The 19,869-nt window shown below is 39.0% G+C and overlaps 1 protein-coding gene across 1 annotated transcript in view; it reads right to left on the reverse strand.

The window, feature by feature from the left end:
* The window catches only part of LOC148654553 (UPF0606 protein KIAA1549-like), a 141,941-nt gene that overhangs the window by 12,276 nt on the left and 109,796 nt on the right, over nt 1–19,869 (reverse strand). Inside the window, exons 12-16 of the mRNA XM_088646926.1 lie at nt 16,026–16,153; nt 9,710–9,915; nt 8,603–8,826; nt 4,518–4,662; nt 1,206–1,544 (exon numbers count right to left, since the gene is read on the reverse strand). Coding sequence (XP_088503052.1) covers nt 1,206–1,544; nt 4,518–4,662; nt 8,603–8,826; nt 9,710–9,915; nt 16,026–16,153 — 1,042 coding nt within the window. The remainder of the gene's footprint in view (nt 1–1,205; nt 1,545–4,517; nt 4,663–8,602; nt 8,827–9,709; nt 9,916–16,025; nt 16,154–19,869) is intronic.

Consider the following 19,869-nt stretch of genomic DNA (forward strand, 5'->3'; position numbering starts at 1 on the left):
AAAACTGTGCATTGCATTTATGGATGAAGGTGAGTGGGAGCCTGAGTCGAAGGTAAGGAAGCAGAGCTACAACCGAGAAGTTGGTGATGACTCAATTTACATAAAGTGGATATCTAAGGTTTTTGTTGTGTTCTGTTATTAAAATGACTGCTGCACACTAAAGTATTTCTCTCCTAATTAAGAGCTATACATTATAACATTTTAAAATGATATTTTATTCAAGGCATTTTAGCAACTGAGAGAATCCAACTACCAATTCTAAACTGAACCAATCAATTTTGGAATTTACCACAATTTGATTTCTTTAAACCCTAGGTGCTGAAAAACAGCTAATTGTGCAGATCTGTTAATCATACTGTATATGCAATGCTGAGTAACAGCTCACTCAAAATGTTGACAGGGTGTTGATATGTAGATATTTTAGATAGAATGTTGTTGGAGGATTTTATAATGCTATTAGAAAAATGCAGTTTGGTTATCTCAGATGTAACAAATTAAGACTACAATTAAGGTAAAAATTGATCACATATTGGCTATAGTCAAATACAATGAACATTATCTCAGATGTAACAAAATCTAAAGCTAAAAGAGTATAGGAATTGGAAGTATGCAGTATGTCTGACTGCTACAACAATGCTATATGACAATTTAACCAACACCCAGGTTTCTTTCAAGAAACAGCTGGATAAGATCCTGTGAACAAAGTTTTGGTAATATGCCCTGGAGTCTGGCAAATCTGCATTGCCACATCATTTTTGCAAACCTTTATAAATCTTTGTGCGATGTGACATTAAAACACTAATAACAACAACAACAACAACAACAACAACAACAACAACAACAACAACACCCTTTTTATATAATTACTTTTGTGGTACATAATCCCAAAGCACTTTACTATTATACGGTACAATACTATTAAATATTAATAAATAATAATATTATTTATACAGTATTCTACTACATTGTTTAGTTGGCTGGGATGGCAGCATCCCAGTGTGGGATGGGATGGCAGTGTGCCTTGTACATGTCACATGGCATCATGGCTGTACAGCAATATACAAAAGGCTGAGCCTCAGCTTTACTCAAGCTTAACCATGGCTGCTCTTGAATTGATTTAAAGGTTATAAGGCATATCCCTCAGGAGGTTATTACCAGTAAAACAACAGAACCCCCTGTGTATCAGTGCACATTTGGTCCCTTACCGCAGAGAAGGGGCTGAGTCCCTGAGCAGCCGTGTAAGGTGAACCCCACTGGCCCATGCCTGCTCCTCTGGAGGTCCTTGGTGGGGGACTAGAGCTCAGTGGGCCTGAAGTCACACCAGGGAGAGTGATGCCAGCAGTGGTTCCTTGTGATGTTGGCGCTACCAGTGCAAAAGCATCGTCCAGAAGGGAGTGCATCTGTTGACGAGCCTCTTCGATGGAGGGCTGTGGAGGAACATACGCGGGGGGAGGTGGTGCATGGCCCTGAGGAGGGGATCCAACAAACACTTCGTTGTCTTGGGGGGAAGGGCTCCTGGGCTCGGGAGCTTGGTCAGGGTCCGACTGCAAGGAAACAAGCAAGTAGATATAGATGCAAAGAATCTCATATTATGTAACCATCAACCCAGTGTATCTCTGATTAACTGTATTTCTTGACAGCCAGTAGCCAGCAGTTGCCAGCAGCCATATCACCCTGCAACTCACAACTGGTAACCCACTGAAGTTAAGCAGGTGTGAGCCTGGTCAGTACCTGGATGGGAGACCTCCTGGGAAAAACTAAGGTTGCTGCTGGAAGAGGTGTTAGTGGGGCCAGCAGGGGGCGCTCACCCTGCAGTCCATGTGGGTCCTAATGCCCCAGTATAGTGACAGGGACACTATACTGTAAACAGGCGCCATCCTTCGGATGAGACGTAAAACCGAGGCCCTGACTCTCTCTGGTCATTAAAAATCCCAGGGCATTTCTCGAAAAGAGCAGGGGTGTAACCCTGGCATCCTGGCCAAATTTCCCACTGGCCCTTATCAATCATGGCCTCCTAATAATCCCCTTCTATGAATTGGCTTCATTACTCTGTTCTCCTTCCCACTAATACAGTGGCTGATGTGTGGTGAGCGTTCTGGTGCACTATGGCTGCCGTCGCATCATCCAGGTGGATGCTGCACATTGATAGTGGTGGAGGGGATCCCCATTACCTGTAAACTGCTTTGAGTGGAGTGTCCAGAAAAGCGCTATACTGTATAAGTGTAAGCAATTATTTATTATTATTATTATTATTATTATTATTATTATTATTATTATTATTATTAAACTTGTTAGAAGGACTGTATGCAAGAAAAGACAAATGATAAGTTTAAAAAAGTAATCCAAAAAGATCCAGCCGATTGCCATGCAGCCCATGCCAGCTTCACCACTTCACTGCCCGGCAGTGTCCCCATTACCTGCAAAAGTGCTTTGAGTGGAGTGTCCAGAAAAGTGCTATATAAGTGTAAGGATTTATTATTATTAATCTCTACCTTTGCAATTAAGGTAGAAGCTGATCGCACTCTGGTTAAAGTAAAATACAATAAACGCATGTTTTTAATTCTCTGAATAATATCAGTCAATGTATTACATAATCAGACTGATCCCACATTTTGAATACTGAACTCAACCAATACAGAACAGTTTTTATATAGTTTCTTCAATATATAGAACAAATTAGATAAAAACTGCAACACCCCAATGTCACGATTGTAGTCTCTCCCCCTTAAGGCACTCCGGCTCTTCCTTGTTAGCGTCATTCCCCGCACCTGTTCCTTGTTCTAGCCTCCTCCCAGCTTCCCTTAAAAGCCAGGGAAGCCTGGCTCCATTATGTTTTTTAATAATAATAATAATAATAATAATAATAATAATAATAATAATAAAAAACTTTATTTTATATACAGTAGCGCCTTTAAAGGTGGCTTCTCAAAGCGCTTTACAGGATGACAATAACAATAAATAAGAAGACTACAACAATAAATAAGAAAGATTTCACAAGATAGGACACAATTTTAATTACAACAATACAACAATAACAATAGAGGAGACCGTGGAAGGTGGTATTAAGAAGAGCAGAGGGGTGAATAATGGAACCAGTTAAGTAAAGGCTTTTCTGAAGAAGAAGGTTTTGAGTCTGGATTTGAAGGAGTTTAGAGAAGGTGACTCTCTGATATCCTTGGGCAAAGAGTTCCAGAGCTTGGGGGCATAGCAGGAGAAGGCCCTGTCGCCCATACAATGTAGACAGGCTTGGGGGACAGTAAGGAGGGCAGAATTTGAAGAGTGGAGGTTGAGAGGTGGGGAGTAGGGCGATAAAAGTTCAGACAGGTATTGAGGTGCCAAGCCATGTAAAGCCTTATAGGTGAGCATGAGGATTTTAAAGTCTACGTGGAATTTGACCGGAAGCCAGTGCAAGGACTCCAGGATAGGAGTAATGTGAACACTTGCACTAGACCTGGTCAGGATTCTGGCTGCTAAATTCTGGACATACTGCAGTTTGTTCAGAGTAGATTTAGATACCCCAGCGAGTAGAGCATTGCAGTAGTCAATTCGAGAGAATACAAATATGTTGATCAGCTTTTCAGCCACAGTTAATGACAGCATAGGGCGTAGTCTTGCGATATTTCTAAGGTGAAAAAAAGATGTTTTGACAGTATGCTGTACATGTGGGTCGAATGTTAAGCCAGAATCGAATATAACCCCAAGGTTTTTCAATTTTGATTGAAGCTTAAGTACAGACCCATCTACAGATATGGTTACAGGACTGGCTTTACGAAGTTGATGGGGGGTACCAATAAGCATGACTTCAGTCTTGTCACAGTTAAGATGTGAAATTTAAGTTTAGAATTTAAGAATTTAAGGCATAGAAATTTAAGTTTCTATGACTGTTCCTGTTCCCCTTGCCGGTTCCGACCCCGTTCCTGATTTTAATCCTTAGTTTTGGATGGATCACCTGGCCATGGACTTTTGCTTGTGTTTTTGGAATTCGCCTATGGACTTATTATTTGGATTGTTTGCCTCGGCCACACCTTCCCCGTACACCAGCGCACCAAGGACACGCCCCCGTCTCCTGCATGACTTTTCCCCTCGTGTTTTCTCACCCTAACCCGGATTGTGTCGTCCGCATAGGGTCTGGAAAGAACAGTTCGTGACACCCAAGCAATGAAAAACAAGGTCTAACGTGATTTTCCCAGCTCCATTTTGTAAGAAAAACAGAATTATCCCAACTAATAAACAAATTAATATTTTCTACAGCAGTGCTGTAATTCAATTACATTTTAAGTACCTAACTTGCAACTATTACTTTAATGAAGTTAAATATTTTGTGAAATACAGTGTGGAAAAATGTCATTTAGTTATTTGTTAACTTTTTACTAAGGAACTATGGATATTACATAGAATGTGATTTAAAAAACAATATTGGGATTTCGGACAAAATTTGATTTAGGACACCATGAAAGCATGTAAACCTTTCTGTTCTTGAAGACCTGGTGTTATAGAGTGTAAAGAAAGTGACTTACAACGTAAGCTACATTGTTGACTCCAGGGGGCTTCTTATATGTTCCATCACTGTCTGTGGTGATCAGTCTGTCTTTATCTGCATCTGTTAGGCTGCCGTTGACCTGATGCTTTCTTCTCTGCTTTGGAGAACGTTTTCCTCTTGCACTAAAAGAATCATAGGTTAACATAATTATAGTTTAATAAAGTTATAGAGAGGGAATTTTTTATATTTCCACATATTAATCCATCAAAAAAACATTTTCCTATGTGATCATTTTATCTGTGTAACCAGTTAGTGTTAGTTGCAAAGAAAGCAAAGCACATTACATACAGTAGGTAAAAAGGGCTTTCTAGAGAGCCAAGAAAACCATGAATGCACATTCTCTCAGGCAAGCTGAGCAACACACTTTTCATGTGGGAAATGGGTATGTGGAAAGATCAAGAAAATGTTTATGAACAAATGGATATGAATATACAGTATATATCTACTGTATATCTTAAAAAGAAGGTTACTTGTGTCTCAGTATAAGGTTGTGCTGGGTTAAATACAGGTTTCAAGGGTTGTCTACTCAAAAGTGAGTTGGTGCAGTGTAGAGAAACAGTTCTAATGCTGTCAGGTTAGGCACTATATTATATAGTTCTGAGGTGGAGAAATGTAGAGATACTGTATACTGTAAGTACTGTAGCAGCCAACTCAGTTGCTGCTGTGTCAGGCTGCCAATAAAGTAAAAAAGACGGTCCAATGGGATCAACTGAGAAAGGGATTATCTTGTACTACAGGTTAGATTAAGGTTGTCTCATTCCATACCTCACACGGTGAATGGTAACACCACCTGGTTATAAAATGCAGCCATCTAGAATGCACGTCAAAATATGTTTCAGCAGTAAGCAAGGTACAGTATAGTGCAGTGTGTTTCAGCATGCTGAATTTAGTGCCACATGCGGTGTGTAAAACATTAGTGAAACAGTAGCTTTATCTAATCTGTTGTACTACTAAATCCTTCACATGCAATATTAATATGGAATCATGTAACTAAAGGGAATTTCGGTAGCTGTAGATAAAAATAACTGAAGTATAATAATATTTCCAAACATTATTAACAATATTAATGTATTAATATAAATATATTTATATACCGTAGCTCATAGTGGTAGCTGCAAATAAAAAACAAGGTACACTACAGTATTTTACCTTCTTCATAAGAATCAAAATCTTTAACTCTGTAACTTTTCGGACAGTTTTGACGCGCTTGTTTTAACTACATTTCCCATGCAAATTTCAAATTAAAAACAATAAGACCAAAGACAAATCCTGTTCCATTATAATTATAAAATGCCTTGAAATTAGTTTATAAATGTAAAATTAATGTCACTCATAAAATCCAAAAGTATTATTCTTATTGTCTTTGTATCTTTGTATCAGCTACATTTAAACACAGTATGCAACCAACAAGGTCATTCAAATCACTACTCAAAACTTTTTAATTTTAATCTGGCCTCTTTTTTTCCAGAAACCTATTAGTACCATGGAGGAAAAACAATAGCATTTCAACAAGGTTACAATACATTATTAAAAGATACTAGTACTAAAACATCATCACCAACACGCATTACTCTGTTGGCTACGGAAGCAACTTGTGTTTGCTGTCTTGGAATTGACTTGGAACAGAAATAGTGACTGTTTCTCCTCCCTTCACATTTTTTGCCATTTCCTGTGTAATTCCAAATTAAAATGCATTTGATGTAAGTGTAGAATGAAAGCTTTTGGGGTTATAATGCTTAACTATGCCAGCAGCCATATCATCCTGCAACTCACCACTGGCAGCCCCCTGAAGCTAAGCAGGTGTAAACCTGGATGAGAGACCTCCCTGGGAAGAGGTATCAGTGGGGCCAGCAGGGGGTGCTCACCGTGCAGTTGGTGTGAGTCCCATTAAAGTGATGGGGACACTATACTGTAAAAAGGCCCTGTCCTTTGGATGAGACGTAAACTGAGATGTGACTCTGGGGTCATTAAAAATCCCAGGGTGATCCCCGAAAAGACTAGGGGTGTAACCCTGGCGTCCTGGCCAAATTTCTCAATGGCCCTTACCAATCATGGCCTTCTAATAATCCCCATCTATGAATTAGCTTCATTACTCTGCTCTCCTCCCCACTGATAGCTGATAGCTGATGTGTGGTTAGTGTTCTGGTGCACTATGGCTACTGTTGCATCATTCAGGTGGGTGCTGCACACTGGTGGTGGTGGAGGGGAGTCCCCATTACCTGTAAAGTGCTTTGAGTGGAGTGTCCAGAAAAGCACTATATAAATGTAAGCAATTATTAATTATTATTATTAAACTTGTTAGAAGGACTGTGTGCAAGAACAGACAAACGATAATTTTAAAAAAGTAATCAGGTCAGCAAAAAGCATCAATAAGCAAAGGTGAGGTCTGGGATAGAGGAAGGAAAAGCAACAGCCAGGCACAAGACTGAAGCAGGACCTGAGTTGGGAACCATTACTGCACAATATAGTGTGGGAGCTGAAACTACGTCAAAATGGAACAGAGGCCAGGTAAGCTAAAATGGCAAAAACCGGCAAACAGTTGAAAGTATGGGGAGAATAAATACAGTACATCTTAAAACACAATGCAGGAGATCAAAAAGTAAAAAGAAGTACTGTATCTGCATGTATTTACAGTACTTACTGTACATGAAATATTATGGCAAGACATCCTCTCTCAAGCCAAAAACAATGTAAGTGAAGGGACAGAGGCAGCTACAGTGGTCCTAAGAGCATTACAAGCAAAGCCATATCCTGTTGTGCTCAAACAGTACAACATTCTGATCTCACTCTATAGAAAATTTATCAGAAGGAAGAGAAGAATTTGCCTGAAGTCTCTTATTACTCTGGGTTCTTTTTGGTACTATTACTATTACTGGGTACTATTACTTCTTTTGGGTGTCTATCAAAATGTTGTGTAAAGTTATCAGGAACTAGAACACAATATTAACAAATAACAGGTCGTTTTATCACTTGGCTATGCCACATATTTTTCACATACAGTACTGTACAGAAAGCCTGGGACAGGTTCCCTTCACCAGTTATGGATTGTGAAAAGTGAGTAAGTTTGGCAGTCTTAAGGCATCAACAAACTGTTACAGCCAGTTCCTGCCAGTAAAACACATGGATTGGATGAAAAAACAGTTGATTACAAAAAACATAAGACATAAAGTATAAACTTTTACAGATCCAGATGCTTATTGCAGAGGATACACCATGAAAAAAAGGAGATGGCTGAAGGGGGTATGAAGGTACAAGAGTGACTTTTTGCTATATATACTTGTAAATCACAAGCGGTTTTCTTTTTAAATGATATTATTTACATGATCAGTGTTATACTTAAATATACAGTACTGTATATGTAATACAGGCAACTTCGATGGTTCGACAGGGACAAGTACAGTATCTGCAATACTTTTTAAATAGCCATTCTTTTTGCCAGATGCAAGTGTTTATCACACAGAAACGTAGCTGATTTTGAAAAGAAAAATATCTTGAATCTTTTTGCACTCTAGCACAAAAAACATAAAAATATTTAAACTACACTATTGACAGAATACCACTAAGCCTTCATCTTCCATCCTGTATAGGAAAAATGGGAATAAATATAGTAAAATATTTAATCTTTTTCAAAATGATGCATTTGTCTTTAAGATTTAATTTATTTATGAATAGTTAAAAATAATATTTCAGCAACATCTCTTCAATAGCTTCAGAGGTCCATTGAACATACAGCCTACTTGGTATTCTCCAGCTGGAAAAAAACTGGGACAAACCTATTTATGTTCTACTTAGCTTATGTGTTTGTATTCTTCCTAGCAAATTTTAAAGAGATAGAAAATCTCCTCACTGTATTAGCTGGAATTGTGTTGTTAAGCATCTGCTTCAGAAAAAAAGATTAAATGTTGAGAGATCCAAAAATATTTCTTATAAAAATGTTATTATAAAACTAAAACAGAATGAATACCCAGAATTAATTAGTGTCTTAAGCAACAGAAAAAACAGTTTATCTAAGGTAATGAGATGCTTTAATTATGACAGGCAGTGAATAAGTGAATCTCTAACCTCTTCTTGGATTCTATAAACACTGAAGGCACATGCACTTCAGGATCCAGGATCCTGTCAATCTGCATCTGAGCTTTCTGATAGATACGGCGGTGCTCCCTGGAGTCCACGATACCAATGTCATCCATGGCTGGAAAGTCGTAGTGTCCTTTTCTTTTAGCTCTTAGACGGATCTTATTCCGATGGTGTTCAATCTCGGACTTGTGCCTCAATGCTGTCTGTATCTAAAATGAAAGCAAACACTGACTCCAGTAAATGAAAGGATAAGAAAGCTATTTACTGTACAAATCTTTACAATGAAAATTTGGAACTCAAAAGAAGTGCAATCACAGATATACTGTACTATTAGTCAAAAAAGTTTGATAAAGCTTTCTGTATTTTTTTCTGTAAATTCTTAGTGTTATTGATGATAATAATACAAACAGTGCTAAAGGTTATGGATTATAGTTATTGAGCTGTGTAAACATGTTACACAGCTCTGTTTTCCTCCAACCTTCCAAGACATGCTGGCTAGGTTAAGTGGATTCGCTAAATTGTCCCAGTGTGCTTGTATTTGTGTATCTGCCCTGCTGTCCTGTGTCTGCTAGGTTTGGCTCCAGTTTTCCACAACCCTCAGGATGAAGAGGGTATGATTATACACTATACTGTATAATATCATGATTGATAATTCTCTATAAATATTCGCGCCACAGCTATGAAAGGGTTCCTTTCGGGTTATGTCCAGACATGTGGAATTCAGCTGTTATGTAACCTGAGGAGTGGGTGTATAGGAACATACACAATACACACAGAGGCAATGCAAAGTACTGTACATCTGTACAGTTAATTAGGGGTTTCATGACACAGGTTCTTAATCTTCCTTATATTATTGTTATGTAATAAGTTAATAACATTAACAATAATTATATTCAAGTTCATAGTATGATGCACAATAGTTATACTAAATACTGTACAATACTCAAATTGTTCTGTCTCTAAATCTTGTAAAAAATAACATGTTCTACATCCTTCCTGTCAGACTGGAAAACTAATCTGTTTTTAGAAATACAGGTCTTTAACAAGCCAAACATTTTCCTGCATCAATGTTGCCTTGACGCCAAGACTCACCTCCTTGTTGATTTTGGCAGTTTCTGACACTTTCTCCAAAACTGCCGTGCTGTGAAGTGGTGAAGCAGGCATGGGCTGCATGGCAATCAGCTGGATCTTGTTGGAAACCCGTTTGGTTGCCTCAGATGTGCGAGACATTCTATCAACGTGCTCAAATATAGAGGCAGAGGAAAGTGGCTCCTCTGTGCCATTCATCTGTGGAGGACCTGCTTTCAGGGATGTACACAAGATTATCATCAGAACTGTGAAATTCCAGGCAATCACTAACAAAAGTTTGAACACCCAAAAAGTACTGTGCTCTTTTTACACATGCATTTTATGTAAATTAAGAAGTATGAGCTATCTTCATCTTTCATTTGACTTCCAGTTCCTATAGCAAATCAGAAATTTATCAGTATTTTCAAGATGTGGAAAAACCTTTTGCAAAAGGTTTTTCCATAATGTTGTTTTTCAGCACAAATACTGTATACAGTATGTGCATAAATATGCACTGCAGAGTTATGAGTAAATGCATCTCACAATCCGAATCTTTGAAGGTTCGCATATTGCATATTTTTTTCTTATTTCTCCTGAATATGGAAATAGGAATTGTTAATGACTGTGTTTAGTCAGAATGTGAGCCCTTAAGTACTTACAGCAGAGTTAGATTCAATAGGAGAATTGACACTGACCCACTGTAAGCTCAGTTTGTGCATGCATATCACATTGGTGTACACTGCTAGCTTGGCAGACTCACATCCAACCAAACCTGGCAGCAACTGAAGAATCTTAACAGCTGTCAATCACTGAGATGCAGATGTCTTGATAAATATCTCAATATGTTTCTGTAGAAAAGTCTCTCCCAAGTCCAAATTCTTATAATTTAATTGAATTCTGTGTCTATAAGCAATATAAATCTAAAAAAAAGATTTAGAGAAAATCAAGTCTAATCTAATAAACATGATTTATTCTGTACTGTATACAGTGCCTTGCGAAAGTATTCGGCCCCCTTGAACTTTTCAACCTTTTGCCACATTTCAGGCTTCAAACATAAAGATATAAATTTTTTATTTTATGTGAAGAATCACCAACAAGTGGGACACAATTGTGAAGTGGAACGAAATCTATTGGATTTTTGAAACTTTTTTAACTAATAAAAAAATGAAAAGTGGGGCGTGCAAAATTATTCGGCCCCCTTGCGTTAATACTTTGTAGAGCCACCTTTTGCTGCGATTACAGCTGCAAGTCGCTTGGGGTATGTCTCTATCAGTTTTGCACATCGAGAGACTGAAATTCTTGCCCATTCTTCCTTGCAAAACAGCTCGAGCTCAGTGAGGTTGGATGGAGAGCGTTTGTGAACAGCAGTTTTCAGCTCTTTCCACAGATTCTCGATTGGATTCAGGTCTGGACTTTGACTTGGCCATTCAAACACCTGGATACGTTTATTTGTGAACCATTCCTTTGTAGATTTTGCTGTATGTTTGGGATCATTGTCTTGTTGGAAGATAAATCTCCGTCCCAGTTTCAGGTCTTTTGCAGACTCCAACAGGTTTTCATCCAGAATGGTCCTGTATTTGGCTGCATCCATCTTCCCCTCAATTTTAACCATCTTCCCTGTCCCTGCTGAAGAAAAGCAGGCCCAAACCATGATGCTGCCACCACCATGTTTGACAGTGGGGATGGTGTGTTGAGGGTGATGAGCTGTGTTGCTTTTACGTCAAACATATCGTTTTGCATTGTGGCCAAAAAGTTCGATTTTGGTTTCATCTGACCAGAGCACCTTCTTCCACATGTTTGGGGTGTCTCCCAGGTGGCTTGTGGCAAACTTTAGACGAGACTTTTTATGGATATCTTTGAGAAATGGCTTTCTTCTTGCCACTCTTCCATAAAGGCCAGATTTGTGCAGTGTAAGACTGATTGTTGTCCTATGGACAGACTCTCCCACCTCAGCTGTAGTTCTCTGCAGTTCATCCAGAGTGATCATGGGCCTCTTGGCTGCATCTCTGATCAGTCTTCTCCTTGTCTGAGCTGAAAGTTTAGAGGGACGGCCAGGTCTTGGTAGATTTGCAGTGGTCTGATACTCCTTCCATTTCAAGATGATCGCTTGCACAGTGCTCCTTGGGATGTTTGAAGCTTGGGAAATCTTTTTGTATCCAAATCCGGCTTTAAACTTCTCCACAACAGTATTACGGACCTGCCTGGTGTGTTCCTTGGTCTTCATGATGCTCTCTGCGCTTTCAACAGAACCTTGAGACTATCACAGAGCAGGTGCATTTATACAGAGACTTGATTACACACAGGTGGATTCTATTTATCACCATCAGTCATTTAGGACAACATTGGATCATTCAGAGATCCTCGCTGAACTTCTGGAGTGAGTTTGCTGCACTGAAAGTAAAGGGGCCGAATAATTTTGCACGCCCCACTTTTCATTTTTTTATTAGTTAAAAAAGTTTCAAAAATCCAAAAGATTTCGTTCCACTTCACAATTGTGTCCCACTTGTTGGTGATTCTTCACATAAAATAAAAAAATTATATCTTTATGTTTGAAGCCTGAAATGTGGCAAAAGGTTGAAAAGTTCAAGGGGGCCGAATACTTTCGCAAGGCACTGTATATCCATGTATTTTTCAAATGGAAAAAAACAAAATTAAACTGGATAATACATTTGGATGATTCTACTTTGTGTTAGAATGTGTTTCATGCATTTATCTGAAAATAGATAGCAAAGTCAATGGGCAAAAGTACAATATTGCTCATTTGCCACTGGGTCACCCTATCTCATTCATCCAGATTATACTTTTAACTGCGTAGAAATAAGCATTCTCCTACACTATTGTCGAACATAAATGGTAAGATAAAAGATTGTCTGTTCTTGTGAAAAATTTAAAAATGAATATAAAGGGAATATGCTATCATTTCTGTTAAATCTGTGTTCATTCATTTGGTCTCTATAAAGAATGTATCTAAATTAAACTTATTTATAACATAGGTAAATAACTGGTTGCATAAACATAATAAATACTCTTTGTAGTATCCAAAACTACATTTTGAGGCTACAGGTACAAATATGGGGACATATCGACCTTTCAGCTGCCCTTGTTTGCCTTTTTAGAAAATCAGAGAAAATCCTTTTGAAAGAACAATACATTTCAATGTTTATAACCTAAGAGTCCTAAAATAACAAGGATGAACACTGTACAGTACTTGATATGATAAACATCTCTTTCTGCCTGTAAAAGAGATTAATATAACTAGAACCAAAAAGTGACCTCTAGGTGTGTTTTTCATGCAACTTTTAATCCCAACACAATATGACCTTTTAATGTTCTTCTGCTACCCTTTTCCATCAGGGGGCGTAGCGTACAGTATTGTCTTTGGGATTTGAGAGCTACAATACACAGTATAACAAAGTTTTCGACTGCAGACAGGGTAATGCTTGTTACTAATTGAATGAAATTGGTCTTTGGAGTATCAGGTATTGGTTTGGTGTTTAGATAAAAGATGTATTATACAGTAGGTAGAGTATTTTTTGGCAACATTCACCAACAGAACCTACAGTAACATAACTCCAGGCCAAAAGTCCTGCTGCTATTGTCAGTATCTTTCATAAAACAACTGATGAAATACCGGCAATAAATACAGTGTGCCGTAAGCAGTATTAATTACTGTTCTAATATTAAAAGCTAAAACATTTAAGTGTAATCAATGCTATTGTAGAGCCTTCGCCTGGCATTTCGGCAGAAGAGCGCCCGGCTGGGGTACACAGCAAGGAGCAGGACGGTAGTAGTACATGTAGTTGTCAAGGTGGGGACTAGGAAAGCCACTGACCAGTGAAGCTGACCCATTGTAAAATGGGTGTACAGAGTGGTGACATCGCCTGTAAATGTAAATAGTTCCCTGGTTTCGCACCCCTTTTATACTTGTACCCAATTGCCACCCTATCCCTGTGTAACTACCCGAATAGACCCCAGTGTGTTGTGCTCTCTCTCTGGCTCTCTCGCTCTCTCTCTGCTTGCGCATGGGTGCTTTGGTTGTGCTTGCTGTGCCGGACGCCCGTCCGAAAAATAAAAGCGCTGTTCCTCTCCGACTCCGAGAGTCAGAATTACCGTGTCAGTCCTCGCCAAACCCGAAAACGTTACACTATACAGTATATATGAAATGTTTTGGTTTTTAAAGGGCTCAAGGCATGCTCCGTAATATGCAAGTCACGTGTTTGAGTGTATCCATAGGTAGGCAATTTACATATTAATGACATTCACCATAGTAACTATTCTATTTCTTAATTGTGAAATACTATTGTATTTAACACAAAATTGCAGATTTGAGTCAAGGCATCATATTGGTTTCATGTTTTACGTGAGCAGAACTTGTATTGGTTAATGGCTACTAATTGTAGCAGACACCTTCATTTACACATTCTGTGGTTCAAATGAGGAAAGACTGACATAGCTGTTAATTTTAATAGAATAACCCAAATGTCTTGACATTTTCAATGTTTTACTTTATCAACAAAGGAAGTTAATAGTGAAAAAAATCTTACCAATTTTATTTTTTCCTGAGAGCAAAAAGAAAATACAGTGTCAATAGAAGAAAGACAAAGTAATGTCCAGAGAATGAGATAAGATTTCTTTGTTTGAAACACATACTGTACCAGCAAATATAGTGTTTTGAAAACATATTCAGACCCTTCCTCTACAGTGTTCAATTTTGTGAAATTGCAAAATGATTAATACATTTTTAATAAATAATCTTATTCATAGCCTGAGTGCTCAAACTGAAGACTAATATATGTTATAGAAAAAGTCAGAAAAACTGAAGAAAAAAAGATTAAATGTGTTGACTGCATAAGTATTGGGTGAACTCAATATTTGTTGGAAGTACCTTTGGTAACAATTATGGCCGCAGGCCTTTATGGATTACTCTCTACGATCTTTGTACACTGACTTTTGCAATAGCACACAATGCAATTTTTGCCCATTCTTGGTAGATTTGCTCAAGCTCTCGCAAGTTGCTTGTGGGTCACTTACAGACTACAGTTTTCAAGTCTTCCTGGGGGTTTTCAATAGGATTCAAGTTAGTTTAGCTTTGGGCTTGAGCTTTGGATAACTGTCCTACTGAAAGGTGAATTTTGTCCCAATTTTAAGTTTTAAGTCTAAAGCACTTAAAATTCTCCTAACATTTGCCAATACTTTGCTCAAAGTCCTGATAAGCTTCTTAGTATCTGCTGATGAGAAGTAGGTCTGTATGTCAGAATGGAAAACCCATCTCTAACCAATCATGGTTAATGGTAGGGATGGTGTTGACTGAGTGATGTATTGTTCTGGATTTGTGTCAGATGTTGCGTTTAGAGAAAAAAAACTCAAATTGTGTCTTGTCTGATCACAAAACCTTTTTCTACTTGAGGTATCACAAAAATGTTTTGTTGCTGCAAACACAAGATTTGAGATGGATTTTCAATCTACCAAACAGGCCAGCTGCGTAAAGCAACTGGGATATTTAACTCTTTCAAAGTTATCATTGGCCCTATATTTGCATCTTTTATCAGTTCCCTCCTTGCCCAGCTGCCCTTGCTTGCCCAGGAGAGATGGCCAAATCTAGCCAGTGTCTAAAGTCACGTTTTAATGTTTGACTTTACAATACTCAAAGGATAATTTGATTTTTCAAGCGTGATCTAAGCTTTTCCACAACTTAACCCTCAGAGTGTTTTTAAAGCTCCTTGGTCTCCCTAGTTGAATCCTTGTTTGAAAGTACCTTACTGAGGTACTGTACCTTACAGAATCAGGTGCATTTATTGTGAAAACATGTGAACCACTATTATTGCATACAGAGGCCACTCGATTATCTGTAGCTCGTTAAGGAAATTGTGCACCAAAATTTAGGTTTGTTGTAAATTCACTGAATACTTAATGCAATCTCACATTTTTCTACACATTAATTATCTATTTACATCTTTTGTTTTTTGCTATGATTGTATGGAGCAGGTTGAGTACAGTATATAACACAATTACATGACACTTCAAAGTGTCAAGACTGCAGGCTTTAAAGAAACAATACTGTATGTTAAATCTTTGTTTTTTCTGAGACACTGTAAGCAATAGCTTTAAAGTTCACAGTTTACCTGTTTTCATATTTTATTAATGTCTAATAAAGATTAAGAATCCACCCAGACATTTTAAGCAATATGACTTATATGACTGAAGAGTGCATCACAGTGAAGGGTGAAGAACTGACAGGACTTACTGTGAAGTCTTTTAGCAGGAAAGAAAGTATTGTTTTCAATCATTTTTTTTCCACTGTTGATCATTAATACAAATTCAAGTTAAATGATGTACTTGCCATTCCTGACAGTTTTCCGATGCTGCTTTCCATCGTTTGGGGTGATGGAGGGTCTCGTGCTCTCCTCAGCTGATTCCCTTCCACTAGAAGGCTCACTCACTGTGGACTCGGCATCAGAAGGGGAAATTCTGTCCAACAACAAAAGCATCAATGTCTTTGCTCCGACAAATTCAGTATGCACATGTAACATAATTAAAACACTCTGCAGTCCAATATATTAAAATTACACTGCACATTAAAATTTAAACTGTAGCCTAGTGTACCTTGCTGTTCTGAATTGCATTTGTTCATTTTGTGTAGATCAGTTTTTATTTATTAAATTCCTCAAAAACAGAACAGTATGCTATATTATCCTCCCCAGCAAGTCCAAATGTACTGAAAAAAACAATGTGGACAGACTCTTGTCCAGTCAAGCAATGAATATTTACAACCACTATAAACCTCTTGTGGAAACACCATCTAGGTCAACATGTGTTACTGTTTTAGTGTTTTTTCAGGAAAATCAGGAATAAAACCATTTTACAAACTCCACTGTTTAAAGTTTGTGCAAGCTCAAAATTCAGCTTTTTGTATAAAAGCAAATTCAGTCATATGTAACATTGCTTTGTTAGTATTTCTGTCATAAAATAATTCACCCCCTGTCTTAGGAGGCGATGTGTTGTCTGGAGATTTAAAAAGGATACACATTTTGGGTTTCTGCATTTCGTATTTCATTACATTTTGGATATTTAAGTAAAAAAAGTTTATTTGATTTTTAATTAAGTGCATGGTTTTTATAACAAATTCTATAGCTTAGGGCCTTAAAGCCTCTTTCTAATGGCTACAGAATACTGCTGCCCTCTAGTAACTTCAAAATACCTCTCCTCTTGGTGTCCTATGATCCTGTATGGCTGTTGACTACATAGAGATGGATTGTGATTCATTCACCTAATAATAAGGACTAGCTGAAAATTGGTATTGATGGATTCCTATAACTTGAGAAACCAGTCGATCATATCAAATGTCAAAAAAGCAGAATTTACTGGAGTATAAGTGTGAAGAAAGATGTGAAGATGGGGGTTTGAATTTAATCTTTTCTGTAGGGGGTTTAGACTTCCAAGTCACAAGCAGGGGTTTATGGCAGGAAAGGGGGTTAACTGATAAGGATTGCAGATGCCAGCTAGGAACCCCCCTGGGGTTAATGTTAAACTGACCATTTGCCCAGAACATCATAAACTGGCCAAATACCATGAACCCCCCTCTTTACCATCAGACCGAGTGACGTCAGAAACGGAGAAGAAAACTGTATATAACCCAAAAGTTTGTAACAGTACGGGGAACAATACTTCGGTTTTGTTGTTTCTTGCGGGAAACAAGACTTCGGCTTTATTGTTCCTTGCATGCAATAAACTCATCTGTTTTACTTCATCTCGGGATCAAGAACCTTATTTCTTCTGTTACAACAAATTTGGCGTAGTCGGCGGATGCTCCAGAAGGCGCAGAACTTCCCATCGGCAGGAGAGACGGTCAGCGCGCACATAACTAAGAGGTAAGGACTCCTCTTGTATTTAAAAGTCCCGACTCTCTCTGACCGATTGGGAAATCTCTGCTCCCTGCGAGAATCGCCCGAGATGACGGAGTAAACGTGAGTTTCTGAATTCCTCTGGCCCGGGGAAGGCACCGGTGTATGTAATGGGTTGTTTGCTGTAAGCCCAGAATTTGGTCTGGCAGGGGTTCCGCGGTATTGTGTACAGGCGTTCGAAGCTGGTGTATGCCTTAATTGCGCGTGGAGTTTTGAACGGGTTTTGGACCCTTACCGTGAAGTTCAGGACTGGTGTGGGTCTTAATTGCACCCGGAGTTCTGAAGGTCAGAACTGGTTTGGGTCTTAATTGCACCCGGAGTTCTGAGGCTCAGAATCGGTGTGGGCCTTAATTGCGCCCGGGGTTCTAGAGCAAGTGGTGCATTAAATGCACGTAGTTCAGGACTGGTGTGGGTCTTAATTGCACCCGGAGTTCTGTGGCTCGGGATCGGTGTGGGCCTTAATTGCGCCCGGGGTTCTGGAGCTGAGTGGTGCATTAAATGCACGTATAATCCAGGATTGGTGTGGGCTTTAATTACGCCCGGGGTCCTGAGATTAGCTACGCCTTGATCGTGCACAGATTGGAGTGGCGTGGTTTCTGGCGTGGCGTGGTTTTTTTGTTGTTTTAAAGGAAACAGGAGTAGAAGAGATATATGTATGTATGTTTTTGGTGTTTTCCTTGTTTGTGAAATACATATACACACGCACGACACTAACATAAACACACCTCATAATAAAAGAGCAAAGCATTAAGTAGCAGGATTTAAAGGACGTTGAGACCCGAGAATCGCCCTGATTGAGCTCAGTGCGTAAGTCCACCCCGGGGCAAAAGCAGCGATGCTGGCGTTCTGGGGATGGTGAATTACTGATCAAGAAAGGGGGTTTTCGAGGTCTCGTTTCTTACCTGTGAACAGTGCGGTGTAAATCCTCTCTAAAGTCTCTGAGAGGTATTTAGATCCGGAGGTAACAGACGCCCTTGGCTGAATGAGTGCAGTAATGCACAGGTTTTTCCAAGTGAAAACATCCCCCTACTGAATGAGCTGTTACCTCACACACGACAAAAGTAAATCTTAAAGAGACCGAACATGTGCGCTAACTGATGGTTTGAGAAAGTGGTGGAAGGGTCCGTTTAAATATCGGAAAAGTGTAAGTTGACGGAAAAGAAGGAGAAAAATATGGAAAAAGCTGAGTTTGTCAGAGGGAATATGGGGCGAAGACGCCTGTAAAGAAAGCATATATGAGTATTGATTGGCAAAAGCACAAGCATGTAGCTCCCACCCTGGTGCATGGCCGGCACCAGTGGTGGCAGATACATGAGAAAAAAAAAGAAATTGGGATGTGACTTAAAAGTGTGTTTACGGGGAAAATAAAAACCCGGAAGAAAATATACTTTACTCGCTACGAAAGAGTATAGGAAAAAAAGCTAAAAGAGGCAGTACAGGAGAATGAGAAACGAATTAGGAATTAACTCCTGGTCACGCTGCACTGGTTAATGTGCTGCAGCCAGCGACTAAGTTATATCCTGCTCTCCCACAGGGGAACAAACAGGCAGGAAACGAAAATAATTGGGATCAATTCCCTCAGTGGCCATATGGAGAAGGGGGGTCTGATTGGGATAACACTTGGTATGAGTGTGATAAAGACGGATCAGGGTCTCCCCTGTTAGAGGGAGGGCGCCCGCAGATCTGTACTCTCACTCGAAGTGGGAAAGGACTTGATGTAGCAGGGGCTGGCGCCGTTGATGACAGCGCCACTCTAACACTGTCTCGCACCCCGTCGAGGGGGTCGGCAATCGCACCTACCTTCCCTGATTTCCCCCATACGATCAAATCCAAAACCGTAAGATATTGACCGGTGGGCTTAAGTACCGCACCCGAAATTAGTAATGGAGCGAACCTGGAGTGCGCTTCAGGAATTAAAAGGATTCATGTAGAAGTAAAACAAGAATACAGTACATTGTATTACGAAGAGAAAAATATATTCTCGATGTGTATGTGTGTTTTATGAATTTGTGTGCCGGCATGTATGTGTGTAACTGTGAGTTGTGGTCTACTAAATGACGGTGTGAGTGTGTTTAGCCAGCGGGACTGGCTAGAGACGTAACTACAGAGACTTGACGAAAATCAACTTAAGGAGATTGGAAAATATAAGAGCGTCTGAAACGTATAAGTACAGTACAGGTGGACGTAAAAGTAGTTAAACAGTTTTTGTATTATTATAAATTATTATAAATTGTAATTTATACAATTAATTGCAATAATGGAAACAATTTGGTTTTATTCGAA

Source organism: Lepisosteus platostomus, chromosome 9 (assembly GCF_059453375.1).
Source record: "Lepisosteus platostomus isolate fLepPlt1 chromosome 9, fLepPlt1.hap1, whole genome shotgun sequence".
Classification (NCBI taxonomy): domain Eukaryota; kingdom Metazoa; phylum Chordata; class Actinopteri; order Semionotiformes; family Lepisosteidae; genus Lepisosteus; species Lepisosteus platostomus.